Source organism: Lytechinus pictus, unplaced genomic scaffold, assembly GCF_037042905.1.
Source record: "Lytechinus pictus isolate F3 Inbred unplaced genomic scaffold, Lp3.0 scaffold_19, whole genome shotgun sequence".
Lineage (NCBI taxonomy): Eukaryota > Metazoa > Echinodermata > Echinoidea > Temnopleuroida > Toxopneustidae > Lytechinus > Lytechinus pictus.
Window position 1 is genome coordinate 17,650,192 of NW_026974140.1, and position 22,223 is coordinate 17,672,414.

Consider the following 22,223-nt stretch of genomic DNA (forward strand, 5'->3'; position numbering starts at 1 on the left):
CTAAAAACCCATAATTATGCACAAGCACATAGTGAAGGGAATATATGGATAATAGACTCTCTCCAAGATTGTACATTTATTTCCTTATTATTTTTGTTGTGCATTTACATGTATATGTAGGTCTGTGTAGTCATATGATATGTAGTGAAACTAATGAATAATTTCTTCAGACCAGGAGGGTGTTTCATAAAGCTGTTCGTAAGATACGAATGACTTTAATAATGACTGGTGAGCCTTTCTTATGGGCTAAATAATCACCAATTAACATTTAATGGTGAATGTTATTCTTTTACCACAAGAAAGGATCACCAGTCGTTTCTCAAGTCACTCTTAAACTTACAAACAGCTTTATGAAATAGCCCCCTGGATAAACTTTATTTTCAGGGATTTAATCTGAGTGTACAGTACCTTAGTCAGGTACATTGCATACTGTCATCCTGACTAAGCATTGAAGAGGGCTGTTCTTCATGGTACCTGGGAGATTGTAAAGTAATAGGAGAAGTTTGCTTATGTCATGGTATCCCAGCCATTGATACGTCTGTATAAACATGGACCAACGCTGGTAACACCTGACAAAGCGAAGAGACAGAAGCTTGCTTGGTTTACAACCAGATGTGTTTTACCAGGGTCTAGTAATCACAATGCATAGTAATCGATCTTATGGCTGATTTTTACAATTGATTGAATTGATTTTTATGTGTTGACAATCATGCTTATGAAGTGTACAATCAATTGATATGATTTGTGTATTTTCCAGGGTGTCTCTTTTTCATTACCCACAGTGTGTGGTCTACTGTTTATTACAGACATTATTACTTATTTTGTTGTATTTTAATGGGGGAGGGTGTTGGAAACACAAGGCCGTGCGATATTGATTGGAATTTTAGTGTAAAAGAGAATTGTTTTCAACTTCATTTCTAACATTAAAGAGCAATAATGAAAGGGTATATGAAGAAGTATGTTGTCTTTTCTAGAAATTCAGTAAGAAAACTTGCAAACTTAGGTGAATGATAGTGTTCATAATGCACAGTCACTTCCATATTAATGGTGCATTGATCACGAAGAAATAGTCTCTATTTTAATTTCCTATTTGTTGGCCCAGAAATGACCTTTGGTGATACAAAACAAAATCAAAATATCAACTTGTCTAATTGAAGAGAGCATTGATGAGGACATTGGCTGGTACTTAATGAAATTCATTCTTCAGCTTTAGACAGCCCGAGGCCCTGGGTTATAAGCAGTATCGATGCCTGAAGATGTTATTATACCATACATGCTGCTACTATAGCAACCACTGAAATCAAATATGAAGCTTTTATTAAAATATGAGCAATGAAGAGACCAATAGAAATTGCCTTGCAAATAAGAAGACACAAGAACATGCAATGTAGAGTACATACTGTACATACTGATTTGATTTAAATGTGTTCCATGTTATATGTGTTCTGAATAGAACTAACACTGAATAGAATTAACAATTTTTGAGGAGTGCAATTGCGCTCCTCAAAAATTAGGGTCTGGGTTTTTAGAATATTCCCTGTTAATCATGTTTTATATCATCTTCATGAATATTTGATTATTGTTTAATGAAAATGTAAAAAATCCCATCTGTCCCACTTAAACTTGATATAGAAGATCTTTCAAAGTAAAAGATAAACAAAAGAATAATTGAAATTAATTAAAATTTTTCCAGGAATGATCAAATAAGAAAGGTGCTAGACTTTGAAGTAGATGAAGTACAATTATAAGAGCTCTGTTAATCATTTATCAATACATTTTGCTAGGATGTAGAATACTTTGTCATAGAAAGAATGATTAAGTCTTAATAGACACTTTTCTTGGATTGTGTAGTACCATTATGAGAGCTCTATTAATCATTTATCAATACATATTTCTAGGATGTGGAATGCATTTTCATAGAAAGAATGAATTTAATTAAGTCTTAAAAGACACTTTTCTAGGATTGTTTAGTAGCTGTTTGATGAATCGTGAAGTATATATCAGTATACTATAGGGTTGTGAAGCGGGTCATGCTAATTTCCATCTGTTTCCTTTACTATTTCCACATGTTTTTGTGTTTCTCTGGGTGTTAATCCGAGATAACATTGTTTATATTTTTCAGTTCCTGGTATTTATTCTTCTCTGGAAATGATGGACTTTGGAACTCTACGCACCCAAGATGAACCGAAAACCATTCCCCTCTATTTACTAAATACGGGTCCAAAAGTCGTGCATATATCTGTAAGTTACTGATTAATTATTTCCACGACATGAATAAACCCCAAACCAATCCCATCTTTAGACTTCCTGTAGGTCCAAACTTTATGTATGCATTGATAAGCGACATTTTCATCAAACCAAATTTTTGTGATATAAACTGATAACATTCTTCTTCGAGATAGTAATACATTGTAATACAAACATTAATCATTGTTTTGTTATCATTGATGAATCGCTGTGTTCATGATTGTGGTATTTCATTTTATTTAGAATACTATCCCAACCCTCCTGCATATTACATTTGAATATTTTTATGTAGAAGAGCAGTGGATGATATTCTTTATCATTATCTAGCTTATGTTTTCACCTAGGATATTCTTTGTTTTGCACCACATATGAAATAATTAGAAAAAATTATAAAGTATTCAGCTCTCATATAGAGCTTAATTAACAATACTGAAATCATGGTTGATGTGAAATTAGAGTTAATTAGAAACTATAGTCATATATGAATTCTATTCAGGATAGAACATTTGATTATGGAAACTGTTTTTTATGTTCTTCTCTGATCTATCTTAATAATCTGCAATCTTTTTCTGACTGTCTGTTAGAAGGCCAACAAGAATGGTTGGATTCACCTGAGCAAACTCATGGCAATCACCCTTACCCTCCCTCTGCTTTGTACAATGCAGTGCAGCATCCATCCTACTCTCTTGCATCTTCCATGTCTCCTTTGGCTGTCCACCCCCCCCCCCCCTCCTCGCAATACCCACCTTGACACAAAAACTCTTCTTAAAAACTTGCCTGTAAGGATGTCATCCTAAAAATACAATAATCATAAACGTCCCTTAACTGGTTCCAATCTTTCTTTTTTTTTCCTGTATATTTTCCTTTTAGTCTGTATCGTTAGTTAGAGCAAACCAGGCTATTTCAATAGATTTCAGTCCATTGGGGTTGCGGCCATCAGACACACACATCAGGGTTGCCAATGTGACCTTTCACCCTAGAAGAGCCAATCATACGAGACTGTGGTCAGGAAAGATTATTATCAAGACAAAGGAAAAAGGCTTTAAACTTCTGATTCCATATCAAGCACATGTACTGCAAGGGTGAGTAAGAGTTGATGAATAATACCAGAAATGGAGTCCAGACCGCTTGAGAAATCCTCCCAACTTTGTACAGGTGTCTCGATAAGGCCATGGCCGTGAAATGTATCCCTGAGCCTGTTTTTCACTCCATCCCTGAACAATATAATTTTAAGTTTCATGTTTGAGTATCAGTACAGTGGAATGAAAATATAATTAGGAATGATTTTACATGGGTATTTGGAAGGCCTTTCCGTAGACAAAACAATTATCTTTTTTTATTTCAAACATATTGATTGTAAGCCATTTAATTTCTAAAATTCATTATTGAATTGAATTGTTTATGTTTAGATTCATATAGGATTGGTAACTGTATCATCTGTCATTTTCTTTTGGTGAAATTCCATTAATCTGTATGTGATGGGATGAATTTATGTGGTATTTGTAAACCAACACTTCATTGTAAAAGCTCCATACGTATGTACATTTAGTCTTATTTAGAAGTATCATGGAATGCTTATAATGATTATTAAAATGTGTTCTTGTTCGTTATTTTCTTTTCTTTTTGTCTTTCAGGATTCTTAGATACAGTAGGAACAACACCTTGTTTTATCTGTCAGATCCACCTCCAAAAGATACAGCAGAGAGAAACTTATCACTCACAAATCTATTCAACTTCTCAATAGTTCTACATAGTATGAAACTAGTGGATGATGCTAAAGAGGTTTTTAGTGTGAGTATAATGACCCAATGACACTTTTTAAATTTTTTTTTACCAATCGGCTTCCCCGTCCTTCCTCTGAAAATTGGTATTTGTAATATTCCATATATTGATTTATTAAATATTTCAGAATATGATAGATGTGTCCTGGAATTGAATGAAGTTTCTTGAAGTACACAAAGTTTTTGGATGTAGTCAAGAAATAAAAGAAACATCAAACTTAATTCATAGAAATGGATTTAGAGATATTTGAATTTTCCAATATAGATTTGCTTTGGTCTCGCAAATGTGTAAGACTTCTTAGCAGGATTTAATTTTTTATTATTTATTTATTTTATTATTATTATTTTTTGCTTGGGGGGGGGGGGGGCATTTCAGGGCAAAATTTCTTAGAGGTTTTTGCCATTGGTTGCACTTTAACAAAAAAGTTCCCAGTGACTAATTATACAATTGAAGTCAAACATGCATGCACATGTTCTAAAGGAGATTGGACTTATTAAAATAACTACTTTATTTTTTGTTCATAGGTGATGAATGTCAGTTTACCAGTATCCATAACACCGCAAGAAACCTATAGTGATTTGGTGTTACGCTTCAATCCAGCAAACGCATCTCAACCTGTGTCTGCTACACTGAAACTTAACACCAATGCTTCAGTGTTTACGGTTCCTATCTATGCTTATACAGGCAAGTTAAAAGTAAGTCCACTTTATTTATTTTTTTGCATTTTACACCTGATATCATCAATTGTTTAGTTTTAATAAAAGTCAAGTAGTCTCAGTTTACTCAATGTTTTTATAAAGAGATCAAATATTTCTTGATTTGCATGAACATCAGTATTGATTCATTCTATGTATCACTCTAATCTTGTAAAGTAATGCTTTTGTTCGAAATGTCATTTCAACCGTTCGAAGAGTCTTCTTATAGCATTACTCATCATTTTCTTTTAAAAAGATAATAATGAGAAGTACACCTTTCTTAGAGCTTTAGTCTATCATTAAATATCCAGTGCCCCAAGGCTTTTGATAAAGTAGGATTTCAATATGTGTACATACTTCTTGAAACAATTTTGTTTGTTCCATATTTCTCTTTTATAGTGGACATGAAGTACTTATGTTTGGTTGATTTTTAATTTAGAATTTTAATGATTTTAACATGTAAGTAATTCTTGATACTTTTGTTTTTCTTATAATAAGAAAAGGAATTATATTGTCTCCTTAATTATCCACTGTCTCAAGTAGTATGGATTTACTCTTGTCAATTTAAGAAGGTTATCTACTAATGAGTCATTTTGCATTGCTAGCTAGTATCAATGCATTGCAAGGGGGAATGGAATGTACCTACTCCTTTTAGTAGTATTTCAGGAGTGAGAAAAAGATCAGTTTTATTTTTGTAAAATTCCAAACATGCATCTCCAACTGTTTTTGATGAGGATAATGTTCAGAAATTAGTATTCTGAAATGTACATTACTAATTTTTCATGTATATTTCTCATTCTTTTGTTTTACTGAACAGTTTGCTGTAAGCTCTGATAAGGACAAGGTTGACTTTGGGACGATGAGTGTAACAGATACAAGGACGACAACAATAGAAGTAGTCAACAATAATCCAGTAGAGGTAAGATAAATATTGACTTGGTATTTATTCACTAATCTTGCATTTGATGAAGTTTGATATTTCATACTCAGAGCGAGGTCAAGGAATGTGTAAATCGGTTGTCTCTTGCATTACAAATTGAATGATGATAGCCATTATTTTTTATCACTTTGTGCAGTTTAAATTGCATTAAAATGTATATTTATGTTTCTGATCACTGAATTTCTTGCTTGCTAAAATTTATCAAAGTAAAATGACAGTGACAGCTGTGTGATTATGCTACACATTACTGAACATTTCATATCACTCTTACTTCCTTTATGAAAAGTAAAGATTTGTTATCTTAATCAATGTAAATTTGCAGTAATTGAATTATGAAAGTTGATTCTTAAAATTGCATTGATTTATAAATATCTTGTACATATTGTTCCATTACAGGTTCCATTAGAGATGTTTTCCTGTACGTTAGAGAAGTGTTTTATGTTACTGAGGAGTATTGAAAGATTAGATGATAGCAACATGGATGGAAGTGAAGATACAGTCATACCCTCACCCAAAGCTGTAAGTCAATTCTTTAATATAATTACTAATGAATAATGTAGGTCCTTCATGCTTTGTCGCCTTGCTCTAAAGCCAACAGGTTATATAGTTGGTGAAATAAGTCAATTCCATGACAACCCTTTTAGTTGTTTGATCCTTCATTTTCTTCATTTTTACTTTACTTCACAATGCTGCTGAAGCCTTGATAATCTGAGAGCTTTGCAACCTTTCATATGAACTAGAAAACAGACAAACCATTTCAAGAAGGTCTACATATAGGGAGTTGGATGTATGTATGAAACTGCCTTATAGCATTCGATAAAATCTGGAATAACACAGTAGTTGAAATCATGTTATATTGCACTTGATTTGGCTCAAGGGAATAGTTAATGTGGCCCAAACTAACAGTCCATGTGACATGTTCTTCGCTGTGTGAAATTGACAACTTTGAACTCTTCAGATCATCCCTCAAAACTCACTTATTTCAGCAGATGAGTAGTAATTTACTTAATTAGATGTGCCTGTGCCCATGAATGTTTTTAAAATTATGAATGCTGTTCAATATGAATGTTGTAAATCATCATTATAATAAGATAGTAAAATGGATTTAAACAAGTTTTTGACTGTTGCTGGTAATAAGAAAGCATTAAACTTGTCACCTCCATAATTTGACATCAGAATATTTGTTGTATCTTTCAGGTTGTTATTCCAGCATGTCATGTAGCAAACTTTGTTGTGACGGTGACTGCACCATTGACTGAAGGTCAGTTTGTTGGTGAGGTCATCTTCAAGACGGCGTATGAAGAGAAAAGAATCATGGCCACCTTGAAGACTGTTGAAGGATACCTTAGCGTACGACCAGATTACATCACTATGAAACCATCATTCCCGGTAAATACATCATTTTGTTTAATATGTATATTGCTTCCAATACTGAATTCAGGAGAGCATTTCATCAACATCTGTTATTTGACAAGATGTCAAGTCTGATAAAATTCCCTTAAATTTGAATGGCCAAAAAGCACCGTTACTATGGCAGCTGTCCGATAATTTGTTTAAAAATCTAATCTGACAAGTCCTTTCATGAGTAGCTCCCCGTAAACTTAAAAAAATCTTTTTTCATACATATAGATTATTATTTATTTTGCATGATCAGCTTTATGATCACATAAAGAACAAATAAAAGTCATAGGATAAAGAGAGCCACATGGATGACAGGAAAGGAACTCCAACCCGATGGTCTTCCTTTTCATTGAGAGATGTATTTGTGAGTTAAAGTCTTTAATGTGCCATCAGTTACATGAAGTGACACCTATCCTGTTTGACTGCATGAAATAGAAACAATCTTCTCCTTTTTCTTATTTCTCCAGGGTTACACTCAGTCTCAGAGTATCACAGTATCTAATAGCTTCAGTCACAGGCTTAGAATAGAGAGTATAGCACCAGACCCTCCGGATGATAGGTTCTACTACAAGCCACCTGTCAAAGTAGCCAGCGTTGAAGTAGATGCACACAAGAAACAAAAGGTATGTTGTTTTTCATGGTGATCTAATATTTGATCTTGTAACAGTTGCTCATGACTATAACATTTTAGAAGACACATTAGAATTCACAGCAAATGTCTTTTTTCATAACAATATTCTATTTCTTCTTGTGTACTTTTCATATGTAACAATTCTATGACAAGCGATGTATATATTCTCATTTAAAGATATTCTGGAGTAGTATCCCCCGAAATGAGAATTCTGTTCAGTGCTATTCACACTATTACTAAATTAGTTAAAATGTTAAATGCAGGAATAATGTTGTTCAAGGATATGTATCTCTTGATACATTTCATTGAAAGACATGAATTAAATCTAAGTAATTGTGGAAGAAATGCAGTGACTTAAGCTTTTATAAGTTTCATGGTTGATGTAAATCTTTTTTTTTTACAGATTGGGAGAATAGTATTTGATTCTAGGAAGCAGTGTGCTACAGACTGTTATGTAGGATTACCACCAAACTCACAACGTAAGTTATTTAACAGAGGGATGGCGTGTCTGTACTCTCAATTTATTTATAAATCTTTATTGGGCCTATAAGGATAATTTCTATGGGCAATAAAAAGACCCTTTACCTCATGAAGAAGAATGGTATGAAAACTGTTTTAGTTTTGTAGTAATATCCAATGGGGGTGGTGTTCTCATAAATTAAATTAACACAATAAGAATTTTAGTCCACCCTGTATTATTGAGTGCTTGGTTTACCTGCCCTATTCAATATTCATGACAAAGATTATGATCTACCTCAAATTCTATTGAAATTTAGTTTATACTGATCTCTCATTTCATTGTGAAAGTACCGTCTTGATGCCTATCTGAGCAGGATGTAATGACTAATGCTTTGCAAATAAGTTTTTTGGGGGGTGGGGGTAGAGAAATTTGCAAGAAAATGATAGAAAAGATTGAAGAATATAATTCAAATATAGTACTCAAATTAAAGAGGTTGATGTGTTTGATTGTGTGATACTAAATTTGTCACAGTAGACGCATGCACTTTTCAAGTATTACAGCTTTTATGATTTTGAAGGGAGGTAATGAATAGTCCCTCTGATTGTCTTTGTTGTTTTTTCCCCACAGAATCTGAGATGTGGTTATCATCGCTTGCTTTACCTGAAGAAACTCAGGACATCGACAAGCTTTCTTACAACTATCTACGTAATAAATGGTACAAGATGGTAGAATCAGGGCAAACTAGGTCAGTAAACATGCTGTGAGTTTGCAGCTCAAAATGTATTTTATATGTATGGTAGACCTTTGAATGTCTTTGTTAAAGTTGTAACCTTTTATGTTCATAACTGTTAATTCATGCTTTTGAAAAGAAACAAAAATACAAATTTTGAATTCAATATTACGTTTTTCTGAAATAATTATATATGGCATGGAACAAAATTTCTAAGCAGAATGATTTTAGAATGTGTGTAGTCAATGTTTACATTACAAAAAAAAAAGACTGAGAATAGAAAGTTATGATCATTTGATCTAAAAGCAAAGAACAAACCAGTATTGTCTTTAATATATTAGAAATAAAAATCAGTTCATGTTTATGCGGAGCTCACAAACTAATCACTATTTACAAATGCAGTAATGTTTTTTTTATTGAACACATTTGAGTTAAGTTCTTTTTATTTTCCAATACTTTGCATTGTCTTGAATATAATGTTAATCTTTCATTACAGTGTAAACACCACAATGTATCTGAATAGCAACTTAGTGAAGCAGATACCTATTACAGTACAAGCAGAATTAGAGTGGCCAACGCTAGCAGATAAACAAGAAGCTAGGTTTCCTCTCACCTACATTGGCAATACTTCGGTAAGTTCACCTTTGCCATCTAAGAAAAATTCAAGTTGTATTTTCATTTTTTGTTGTTGCTATTTTATTACTGGTGGAAATTTTTGTTTTGGATTTTAAAGATTTTATGCTGATAATAGATTTATCCTGTCATTTTGTTTTCTAAATTTTTGTAATCTATACTAGTAAATCCTGGATATTGCAGTAGTTTCATTAATACTTTCAAATATTACTTAATCATATTACTTAATAGATGCAGAACTGTGATGCGTGAAGTAATATTGTTGTGTGGTAATGTGAATGTGCAGTAAACACCAATCTGACAGGAGTATTTAGTCCTTGAAATGCTTGTGTTTTATGATAAGAGCCTGGTTAAAGCTATGGTTATGGATATTAGCACATTGGGTACACTACAGAATGAAAAGAACTGCTTAAAGATTGATTTTATAGGTAATGACACAATCATAGAATCAGATCCGATTATTATACACAGGCCAGAAAAGTGACATTCGTGTAGTGTCCCTGAGAAAGTAAGGATAATTGCATGTTTTGCTGAATTAACTAGTATTGTTATTTTACCTTAATGTTTGGTTGTAATTTTTATTTTTACTGCAGTCATCATTCAAATAGGTATTCAAAATTCTGGTAAATGAAATCATATAATTATTCAGTTAGTCCGTAGCACCCTCACAATAAGGGTACAATTGCATACATGTAATCAAGATGAATTATAAGAACCAACTATTTGAAATCAGAAATGCACATCGAAAAATGTGTTAATATTTTTCATCTGACTCACACTCTGTAGCTACCAAACAAGAGTCTGTAGATGTACCAATTACTCTGATGCATCTCGGCTCCAATCCAGATGCTCACAACATGCTAGGAATTACTTCCTGTCAGATTGGATGTGGGATGGGCAGAGTTCAAAGGTCAGATCCTGGTTTTACAAACTATTCCTGTATAGATGTATTGATATTCTCATTTTATTGTTTGTTTCATAGATTGCTGAGGTTACCTTGTTGAATCCTACAGACAGACTGGTAGTAGCTCAATTACTTCCCATCTCAGCTTATCAAGACCCTGGAGGAGCATTAGATCTACTTACAGAAAGGTGATAACATTATCTAGTCGATGAAAATATTACCTTTTACCAAGAAGTGGGATTGACTGTGACTTGATTTTGACAGAAAGCACAATCAAATTGTATATGGAGTTACAAATTGTAAATTCTTACAGAGGTCCAGAATCGTCATCATCTGAATATAAGTTTTGAAATTGCTTTAAATTTTAAGAATTTGATTCAGAGAGAGGACCAAATTGTTCATCATCAGCAGGCCTGCTGTGGTTCGTGTGACGTCACTGATTCTTGGTGTTTTAGTAATTGTCTAGAACTGGACGGGCGATAGCACTCTGCTATCTCTATATTTTTACTCATAAAGAAATTTAGGATATAAATTCACAAGAAATTGCCTAGTTTAGTGTAAATTGTGCCTTTACAATTTAAAAATCGAGTTGCGGTCAATTGCACAGCGTAGGACAAGCTTAACTTGGCTCTCTAATCAGTGGAATAATAGATGTACCTTGTATTGACAACTAATTCAACTGACTCCCAATACGTTTTTTATGCTTGTTTGGTCGTACACTGTCTGGGTTTATGCTGTTTGGAATTAATACCTTTTTTTTTCTGTGAAATGGTCCTAAGTGAACAAAAATAAAAAATACTGAAATAAAATTTCATCTTGATTAGATCAAGTTCTTGATAACTGCATCCCATCCATTTAGGTACACATATGAAAATGATTTGCAATCCTAATTTGATATAATCTTTGTTTTAATTATGAATATTAATGATGTTTATTGTTATCTTGTTTGATTGATGTCGGCAGTGAGCAAATGGATCCAGAGTTCATAGAAATAGATGATCCTGGAGTGTTCTTTTTAGCTGATGTTAAAGATAAGGTAAGATCAATATCACTCCCATCTATCATACAGTCAACCTATCTGTAAAAACCATACAAGGAGACATAAATAAATTAGAGATGTCACTCTTCATGAGAAAGCTTAAATTCAATCCTTGGTAGTTTGATTTCAGGAAGCAGAAAAACAGATGCCATTTTAGGTGGTTTTTAATTTCTCTTATCAGTTAACATGCGTTTCTGAGGATGGCCTTTGTAGACAGTTGATCGCTATATAGTGGGGTGTCGTGGTCTAGTGGTAAGGACTCTCATCTTTCAATCTGAAGGATGTGGGTTCAATTCCAAGACATGGCGTGTTTTCCTTCAGCAAGAAATTTACCCACATTGTGCTGCACTCAACCCAGGTGAGGTAAATTGGTACCGGCAGGAAGTAATTCCTCAAAAAGCTGTGCGCACTGGACGTTTATTTCCAATTCGTCTAATGCCATTTCGTCCCATTGCCAACTCGTCTACTACCATTTGGTCTATCATCAGTTCGTCTACTCGCCACATGGTCTACTTTCATTTAGTCTAATGCCATTCCGTCTTATAACCAGTTGGTCCAATAGCCATTTAGTCCATATACCATTTGGTCTAATTAAACTAAAGTGTTAATTGTGCAAAATGAATGAAAAGAAATGGGTATTAGACCAACTGGTTATTAGACGAGATGGTGATTAGACGAAATGATGATTAGATCAAATGGTTATTGGACCAAATGGTTGAAGGATGGCATTATGAATAAATGAAGGTAGACCATGTGAGTGGACGAGTTGGCAGTGCAGGAATTGGCAATTTACCGCACCGGAATCAGTAGACTAGCTTAGCCAGGGTAATATAGGAGCCCCTTGAGCACCTAGCAAGGTCGATACGTGCGCTATACAAATCCTATATTATTTTCTTTTACTCATAGACAGGTTCCTTTAGGGCATGTTTCAATTGATAGGATTTTATGGAATAAAATCTGTAAAAGACATCTTTATAGATTGGCGGTCTCCATAGACAGGTTTTCACGACATGTGTGCATGCTCTGTAATGAATAATTTTATTCTCTATGAAAACATTTTGAGGGTGTCATGTTGCATTTAGGTACAAAGGTCGAAAATGGTCTTCATATTTTTTGTGCTATTTAATGTAAAAAAGGGTTCAGAGGAATGCTGTTTGTAGTATAATTATCTGATACCAGTTTATGGTAGAAAGACAGGAATTTTTTTCCCAAAGAATCTTTGTTCTTGGCCATAAAAATACTGCACTTCTCACCTTCTGTTTATTACAGGTGAATGACCCTTATGGTACTTTGCTATGATAGCTATTTTGTTGAATTTGTGTGGAGCGTTGTGGCCCAGTGGATAAGTCTTCTGACTTTGAAACAGAGGGTCGTGAGTTCGAATCCCGGCCATGGCTTAATTTCCTTCAGCAAGAAATTTATCCACATTGTGCTGCACTCGACCCAGGTGAGGTGAATGGGTACCCAGCAGGATTAATTCCTTGAATGCATGAGCGCTGAAAGGCAGCTCGAGCTAAAGCCGGGGTAATAATAATAATAACAACGCGCCTCGGAATAGAATATTTCTAGATAGATGGCGCTATATAAATGCCTATTATTATTATTATTATTATTGAATTATTCATTGATTTATCAATGTGAATGAATTTTTTCATCTTTTCTTTTGATTTTGTAGTCATCACCGGGAAAATGCCTGAAATCTCATCGTGAATCAGTAGAGAATATGATAGGAGTAAAGACAAGCAATGATGCTCTCCTTGTTGGTATCAAACCGAGACAGAATGTTACAGTTCAACTTGGGTTTAGACCAACAGATACAAGAGAAAGATATTCACTCATCTTAATCAGGTAGGCAATAATGCTTTTCTTGGTCTCATTTTTATAATAGTATGTGCGTGCTATTAATTTTGTATGATTTGGTTGTATTTGATACATAATTGGTATGGTTGACAGTAAGCCTACCAAGGACTATGGTAGAACAAGGCATATTCTTTAGATGGTATTCATTGATACCTTGTTAGAGGACTTTCATATTTCTATGTGTCTTACAATAAGAAATAAATGAATATTTGATAAAAACTTCTGTATGTTCCTATAAGAGAGGTTTTTTTTAATGAGATCTTCATTCAGAATGAAGCTAAAAAGTATTCTCACTGTATTTATAATGCCAATTAACAACATCTGTTCTGAATTAATGTTTCTTTTGTTTTATCAGGAACAACCTGACAGTGTTAGATGCAGTGGTAGTACAAGGTCAAGGAGGGTCAGGAGAGCTTAGACTCAATAACAAACGACCTGGTGTCAACAGCAATCTACTCTTTGAACTTAAAAGTAGCCATCTCGTCGACTGCAATAGTAAGTATTCTTGTCCATCATCATCCGACCTCTGATATGCTGTATATTGAGAATTATAAAATGGCGATTTGGATTCTTATCAAATGATTGGCTGAAATCTATCATTTGACCAATTATTTATTTTAGCTAACAAGAAGATATGCTAGTGACTGGTACTTATGACATGTTCTATTGACCAGTCTTGGTGTTGAGATGATATGGTTTATTAATATCAAGGACCCACATCACTATCATATACAACATATCATTTGGCATGGGCGTTAGAGTAATTACCTGTACTCGTTACCTGTGAAACTAGTTCTCATGCTTTGCTTTATCTTGGAGCTCGGGCAATATCTGTCTTGAAACAATACATATTTTATGTACTTGTACATTTCTGAACAGAATCAATTAATAATGAAATAATATGAAATGTAGTCAACCATGCTTTTTAAAACCAGGTTCATTCAGAGCAATGGAGCATAAGCATTGAGTAGCACTATATATATCAATCATTTTCCTTGATACTAATTCTTTCATTTTATCTTTCAGAAACATCACCCAAAGCAAGGAGTCCACCCAACTTCACAGTGAAGAGAACATTTAACATGAAGAACACTGGACAGTTACCATTATCCATAGATACCTTCCTCATCAACGGTAGACTGTGTGAGGGATATGGGTTCAGAGTGTTACAATGTAGACCGGTAGAGATACTACCAAATGAAACAAGGCGATTGGATATAGCGTAAGTCATCTCATTTTCATATTTCATTGATAAAAGACGATGGGACTAGAAAAGTTCCGGTAAATGCTGAGGGGGTGATTCGAAAGGCCATGTAAGAAACATGGATAGCATTAAACAGAAAATAGATATATGGAGGAAAAAACAAAGAAGAGGCTGTGTAATTTGTGGAAGGGTTGGGGAGGGTAAAAATTTCAAATATTGTTGGGTTTGTATTTCTCACTTCCTCACTACCAATTGTGTTTGTTATTTGCTATCTTCAATTTTTTTACCATCAAACATTGTACTATTTGTTTCCTTCATTTTTCACTAGAGTATAAACATGATTTTTTTTTTTTCATTTGTACAATGAATAATTTTCCTCTTCAATACAGAGTGTGCATGTTCAACATTCATTCATCCTCATCGTTTTTACCCCACAGGTTCACTCCTGACTTCACTCTAAACCGAGTGACCCGCGAGCTAGAGGTGGTGGCCTTCACTGGTGAGACGCTATCCTTCACACTCATAGCCACTCTACCACCAAACATGTTAGCTCCATGCACAGCTGCCTTACCACGACCTCATTGGGAAATCCCCCTCCATCTCTTATCAGTGTGTCTAATGGCTCTTCTATTCCTGGTCATAGTAGCAGTGTCCTATCTTGAGATGGTTAGGTACCTGGAACCTAGCGTGACCACCAAAGCTAAACTCTCCGAGGCTGATCAAGATGAGATTGATTCTATTAAACCGTTTGATCTGAGGAATATTGCAGGATTGAAACCTCTCCCGCGGGATAGAGGAGGGTCTGTTGGTTTGCAAGGAAATGGTGGTGGAGGAGGAGGTGGAGGGGGTGCAAATACAACAGCAACAAACAAAACAAAATCAAGGTGAGAGATTGGTGTGTTTGGGTTTAAAAAAAGGAAGAAAACGTGAATAGTCATTTAGTGTTATCATGGATATTTTATAAACAAATGCACTACAAGAATCCTGTATACCTACATGACATGATGCTATTTCATGCAAGGCTCTGTCAAGCTTTCAGATTTCAAGAATAACCTTAGTTTGCATTGAGGATTAAATTAGAATAGTTGAAGTTATATTAAATTTATCAAATGATATTTTGCATGAAGTAACCATTGAATTAAGATATATCCATGGCTTGGCGGCATATCTGTTGTGTAAATTTTCATCTTATTTCATGACTTTACCAGGTTCTTGATATTGTTTCACACAAATAGATTCCAGGTTGTTCTCCTTATTATCAAATTTTGTTATTTGAAAATTTATGTGTTTAAGAAGAAAACGGCTAATACTGAATATCCTAATTGTGATTTTGTTCTATTTACAGAGCAACGAGTCTACTGTCTTCGTTAGGTGAAAAACTGAACATATTTTCCGGGAGCAGATCGGGATCAAAGTCTCGTTCTGCTTCTAATTCGGTAGCCAACAATACACGGCAGGCAGAGAGTCGGGGCTCTATTGACCGGGAAAAAATCCAAGTCAACAATTTAAGCAGTACTACGGCCTCGTCGGCTCCAAAAGTTATAAACAGAGCGTCCTCTGGTCAACCAGCATACTCGCTGCAAGATCGCAAGGGTTCTCGGAGCAAGAGAGGTATCCTACCTGATTATGAAAATAACTTAGAATCAGCGTCAGGAGGTAAAAATAGTGATTATAGCAATGGTAGAGTCTTATCTAGCGAAATGATAGATGAGAATCACGTGAACCATGCAGGAGATTACGAATCATCTTACCAACTACATAACTCAAGAATGAGAGGGAAGGTTGGAGGAAGAGGTGATGATACGGAAAGACAAGATGTTAAAGACGACGATATTTCATCAACGACAACAGAAGAATCTAATGCAGAGTCAGAATATTCAGAAAGAAGCAGCAAACAAGTGAGTAACATTAATTTGCTTGTTATCGATGTACAGATGGGCAATTCCTTAAATTATGTACATCCACACACCTATATGTAGGACCTTTCTGAAGTGGTATGTCTCTGTTTTCTAGTTTAGCAATATATGAAAAATGTTATGATGCTCTTGAATCATTGCTGGAGAAATTCGTGAAGTGAAGTAAGAAATGGAAAATAAATGGTGGTCCATCATACAAAATAGTATATTATTTTATGGAGTTGCCCAGACAACAACTGTATCAATAAAAATATAATGGGTGAATGGTAGACCATCTAATCCTAAGTCTTTGTGTAGCTTTTAGAAAAGAGCAGTAAAGTAGAGCAAGTTTTAGTGAAAATTCATTTTAATGACATGTTGAAAGCTATCTTGTAGTAAAGCTGTACATATATTTACCCATTTTCATTTTCAATTATCATGTAGTTTTGGCAATTACTAATTTTCTATCGACCCAAATACTTAGCAAAAGAAATATAATTCATATTTCATTCTCACATCATCTTCCAAATCTTTCAAAATTGTTTTTGGTGTATCTCTGATTACAGTATGTAGATGACGATGCTAGCCTTAGTGAATCAGGAGTGTCTAATATCCCTGCTGACGATCTTGAGGCTGAAGGTCAACGTTTAGCTGCTCAAAGATTCAAGAACGTCAAATCAAAGGGGAAAACCCGCAAGGGATCTTCTAAGGGCAACTCCAAATCAAATTTTCATGGGGATGTCTGCCGACCAAGGTAAGTTGAGTATATTGACCATCGAAATAGCCAGGCATTTTTATTTACATGCTTTCTACCCACAAAAGTGGTTGCCTGAGGCATTTTTTCCTTGTCCTTTGTGTTTTCCATTCTTGCAATGATTTGAAGACTTGAAAGAACATCATTAAACTTGGTTCAAGTATCCATGTAGTAGGGACAATGACAATAGCAGGTCAGTTCTTATATAGCACATATCACATAATGTAATTATGTCACTAAGCGCTTTTGAAAATACAGAAAAGTACATGTGACTGAGTTCACTTTGGAGAATCTGATTGATCTGATTAAGGTGGGGGTATTGAGGCCAAAGGTCTTGGAGGTTATCATGTACTTGAACATTTATTTTGTTCTTGTGATAGTTACAAATTGTTTGATGGATTAGAGTTTAACTTTGGCTTATGTATGCATATTAGAGTGACAGTGATCTGATCAGATTTATGAGTCACAAGTCATAGCAATGATTATGCATTGTCTTAATAACTTATAGATTTATTCTAGTCATATAAGTAGGAGGCTTGGCAATGGGTAATTCTGACTAAACTGTACACTTCATACTGAACCAATGGATCAAGAAATGCAATGAAAATTGAATCTTATAAATGTTGAGCTTTTGATGTTCTCATTAATGAGAGAGTTGTCAGCTACAATTTCACAACTTTGTTAAGTGTACCGTGCTTGCCAGGAATAAGTTTAAGAAGATTGACAGAAGGATCTTCTTTATTAATTTCTGCTCGATTGATTAATTATCTCATGTTTGAAAATCTTGCAATATGAATGTACACTGTTCGATGAGGATTTGAGCATGATACCTGATTGAAGTTTATACATGAATTATAATGTTTCTTGTCATGTCATATTTCAGCACACTTGAACTACCTTACACAACAGCTTTGGAGGCAGGGCGTCGGCAAGATAACTTTGACAAAGAGCCAACCTCGCCGCACTCCATTGCAGCAAAGGTCGCAGCCAAAGCAACCAAGAAAACTATTAAGGTTCCAAAGAGTAAGTGGTTTCTTGGGTTTCTATGAAATTCAGTTTTAAGGAGAGTATCATTTAATGAGAATTTCATTGAATACCAGTAGTGCAGCTGTATTTTAATACACTCTACCTAGTGATATTGTGACAGCTTGTCAGCTTGGTCTGGCAGAAGGCAAGCAGAGGCTTTAAAAAACTTGCGAGCCTCCTATAAACGTTCGAAGACAAGACAGATCGGCTTTGAAAATATTTCAAGGGCACTTTATTCTGTCGTTTTCAAGCTTTCTGGCTGAAGGCACAGGAGTTTCATGTTTTCCGGCAGGTTTGGAAACAGTGTTACTGTGTCTCTATTAGACATTTATATGTGCATATTATTTATTGATACCAATCCGAGTGTATTTGTATGTTTTATATCTACAGGATGTTGACACTTACATTTGAATATATGTGGAAGGAAAATGGTCTTATGTTGGAAAATTCTTCTCTGTAAAACAAGCACTAAATGTGCATTAGTGAGAGTTCTTTTTTCATTGTACGTAGGAGAGCATAATTGATGAAATTATTTATCTTGATCTTTCTTTGATTGGTGACTGCAGCCTCCAAGCCAATGGACAGTGACGCAACGAGTACTACAAGCAGCGAGCCTGACAAAGACTCACCCTTACCTCTGTGGGATCAAGCTAAACCTATCCCATCAGGTCCTGATCATCAACGCCCAACAGCCCAGACGCAGCAACCGATCGGGTCATCATCACGTCCTAACTCTGCTGGTGCTGGTCTGATTGCTAGACCTACCAGCTACAGCAGTGCAGTGTCTGGTGCAGCTCAGGGTGAAGGATCTAAGGGAAGTAAGGGTAGCAGCAAGTCTAAACTCACCAAGCAACTATCAGCACCAGAGGAGAAGTCTGCTTTCAGTACTGTCAATGATAAGAAGAATACTCATCCAGGTAAGCCTAGCTCTTATATATAAATAAATATATGAATGGCCCAAGTCCAAGACTGTTCATTTGTTGTATACCAATGCTTGACATGTATTTGAAATATAAAAATTGATATTTCAACAGCAATTAGCATTCTACCAGCTGTATAAAGTGAGTTAAAGGCAAAAACATTAAAAAACACACACACACATTTAGAGCAAAGTTGATATGCTAATTTGCATAAATAAATTAATTGAAAAATATAAACAATTCATTTTTTTTTTAATATACAGTCTTGTAGTTTACATCTGGCTCTGCACATACAAATTATATGCAATCAGTGGCCGAGATCTGAAGGGAGGTTAAATGACCCCCTCCCTCCAGAATATTCTGCTCTGAAATAGCCCAGTTAAAATAGGGACGTTTTCTTATATTCATACAACATGCAAGACAAATCACAGGTATATGGGATTTACAAGTCTTCTGCTTGCTAAAAGTTGATGCAATTATTCAGGTCACTGCCATTCAGCCAGATAGATGAGGACAGTTTTCAGAAAGAACATTTCAAATTTTGATCTTGAAAGGAGGGGGTATGGATGTGGTGTGACATTATGTTTCAGTGTAAATCTCTGTATGTCATCTAGAAACTTATAAAATTTCACACCATGTATTAGCAATCTGTTAGCAATCAAATCCAAGATTAAATGAAGTAATAATGTCCTGAGAGTCATGTGTATTTAAAACAAGATTCAATAGGTTCTAATTATAATGCGCGATCATACTAAACATTAATACTCTACAGGAACCATCGGAACGAAACAGAGTAAGAGCAGCAAGCCACGTTCTGCTGGAGCCACTGTCAAACAACCACCATCATGGTCACAGACTGGACAGGTAGAAGCAAGTGGTAGCAGTTCGGACACCAGTTCATCAGCTGGCCCTGCAAGGTAAATACTGCTTTATCCTTTGGCCATGAGAATAGGATGATTACTGTGAAAGATTCATTGGAATCACATTATTTAGTGGTTAACATGTTGGAGACTGAGCATGCACATGTTGTATTTTACAAGTCTTGTTTATCATTTATCAATTACCTTAGTAACAGTAATCTCAGCCAATCAAAATCAAGAGAAGTTGTCAGATTTGACATATCAGATGAAAATGTTGATAAAACACTCCCCAGGTTTCTATGGAAAACATGAGTTATAGCAAAGTCATTCAGTCGCCAACAGGTTTGTAGACAGAACATTTCATGCAAGATAAATTCTTGTTGGATTTATGAATCTCCATCAATTCTGGAGGACTTAAATCATCTTCTACAAAGAATGTCAGTGTGTTGCCCCGATATAAAACAACTTGATCTTATCACTTTAGTCCTGTGCTCTTTCCATCTGCGATGTAGATGGCTTGATAAGTGATCCTGAGCTGTATTAACTTCTCTGATTTCTTATAAAGAATTTTATTATGTATATGATTTACTTGACTTGTGGGGAAAACTGGGGGGGGGGGGGGGGGTGTTGATTTGTTACAGACAATGTTTTAGTGAAAAAAATCATAGTTTTAAAAGAAAATGCCATTTCAGCTTGAACAACAACTATGACTATTAATTGAGATGTTTGAAAGTAATACCATGTGTTTCATTATCTCTATTTTCTCCATTCTAGTCCAAGTTTTTTTGGCTCTTCTGCTAACAAACTTGACCAGGGCTCAGGACTTGGTAAGAAGAACAAGAAGATACCGACCTCATCTCAGTTCAACTTTGTAGGAGGTGAGACCATTCATCCTTTGTAATTATTAAAACTGCTATATTCTGTAAGAGTGATATTAATTCATTGTATTGTATCTTGCATTTATATTTGGCTTTCGGGTGTTATTCTCCTTTTTATACTCATTTACAATTAGTTAAAAAATACTCCTGTCATATCACTATCAGTTTAATATGTATGTAATTTCTTGGGGAAATTCTCCCATTGTCAAAAATTTAGGTTAATGTGTTGCATGGATATCATGTAGAAATAAATTAGAAACAATTAGGTCTTTCTTGAAGGGAGTGATGCAGCAGTGCATATCTGAAAATTTCAAAGTAGATTTTCCAGTGCTTTGAAAACAAAAGTAGAATTGATGAAAAGATTGTAATGATGTTGAATATATTTGTGATATATTTTTAGATGCATTGGGTGCAGCATCCATGTGGGATAACCCAACACCATCTCCTCTAAGTGCACCACCTGGACTACCACCACCTACATCAGGTCAAGGTATTCTTCTGTTTCCAAGCCCATTTCTCACATCTTCCATTCTATTATTACATGTGTTCTAATGATAACTGCTCCCATTGAAAACACTGCTCATTAACCCAACCTTACCATGAAGCTGACACTATCATAAAAGGGGTGCTACAGGTTTTTTTTTCATGGATTTGAACATATAAAGTTAATCGGGACAAGTGGATCAAAATATGATAAGGAATAACAAAGTTATGATATTTTAAATTTCTGCATTATTTTGGTGAGACAATTCTATGCTTGACGTTATGACTATGCAATAAGCAAGCTGATAGTGACATTTCCTCACTTATCCTTTTTAGATATACAAACAAAAGATGAAATTGATGTTTTTTACTATGTTGTTAACATCGTATTTTCTGATGCTTTAATTTGTTTAGGATCAGGAGGTTTAGGTGACTGGTTGGGTTTTGGTGTAAGTCGTGCTCCTACTTCTAGTAGCATGTGGGAATCTAGTCCATCAACATCCAACACAGCCACCTGGTCTACCAATACATCTTCACCAGGATTCTCTCAACAGGTATGTACACAAAATATTGCTTTGGGATCAGGATATTCATCTGTTTGTCTTGGTGTGAGTTTGATGCCTCCACCAACCAGAGGCATTATGTTTTCCGATCAATCGTCCATTTATCCCCTTTTCTTTGTGCAAAAAAACTATCCATTTGATCTACTACAACTTGGTTCAAGCATGCATACAGGAGTGACAATATTCTGATATGTTTTTTTTTTTTTTTGGGGGGGGGGCATCATGGTCAAAGGTCCTAGAGGTCATTATATAGATATTATATAAATACAAATATCTTGTTCTCATAACCAAATAACTTTTGGAGGGATCAACTTTAAA

At 34.9% G+C, this 22,223-nt stretch overlaps 1 protein-coding gene across 1 annotated transcript in view; it reads left to right on the forward strand.

Moving 5' to 3' along the window:
• The window catches only part of LOC129260775 (transmembrane protein 131-like), a 45,025-nt gene that overhangs the window by 16,870 nt on the left and 5,932 nt on the right, over positions 1 to 22,223 (forward strand). The window contains exons 7-31 of the mRNA XM_054898742.2: positions 2,123 to 2,241; positions 3,118 to 3,329; positions 3,882 to 4,038; positions 4,554 to 4,724; positions 5,542 to 5,643; positions 6,061 to 6,183; positions 6,862 to 7,053; positions 7,533 to 7,688; positions 8,100 to 8,175; positions 8,784 to 8,901; positions 9,383 to 9,518; positions 10,502 to 10,611; positions 11,387 to 11,459; positions 13,138 to 13,310; positions 13,678 to 13,817; positions 14,349 to 14,544; positions 14,964 to 15,410; positions 15,872 to 16,424; positions 16,988 to 17,175; positions 18,059 to 18,198; positions 18,768 to 19,118; positions 19,894 to 20,038; positions 20,756 to 20,859; positions 21,260 to 21,349; positions 21,757 to 21,896. Coding sequence (XP_054754717.2) covers positions 2,123 to 2,241; positions 3,118 to 3,329; positions 3,882 to 4,038; positions 4,554 to 4,724; positions 5,542 to 5,643; positions 6,061 to 6,183; positions 6,862 to 7,053; positions 7,533 to 7,688; positions 8,100 to 8,175; positions 8,784 to 8,901; positions 9,383 to 9,518; positions 10,502 to 10,611; positions 11,387 to 11,459; positions 13,138 to 13,310; positions 13,678 to 13,817; positions 14,349 to 14,544; positions 14,964 to 15,410; positions 15,872 to 16,424; positions 16,988 to 17,175; positions 18,059 to 18,198; positions 18,768 to 19,118; positions 19,894 to 20,038; positions 20,756 to 20,859; positions 21,260 to 21,349; positions 21,757 to 21,896 — 4,412 coding nt within the window. The remainder of the gene's footprint in view (positions 1 to 2,122; positions 2,242 to 3,117; positions 3,330 to 3,881; positions 4,039 to 4,553; positions 4,725 to 5,541; positions 5,644 to 6,060; positions 6,184 to 6,861; positions 7,054 to 7,532; positions 7,689 to 8,099; positions 8,176 to 8,783; positions 8,902 to 9,382; positions 9,519 to 10,501; positions 10,612 to 11,386; positions 11,460 to 13,137; positions 13,311 to 13,677; positions 13,818 to 14,348; positions 14,545 to 14,963; positions 15,411 to 15,871; positions 16,425 to 16,987; positions 17,176 to 18,058; positions 18,199 to 18,767; positions 19,119 to 19,893; positions 20,039 to 20,755; positions 20,860 to 21,259; positions 21,350 to 21,756; positions 21,897 to 22,223) is intronic.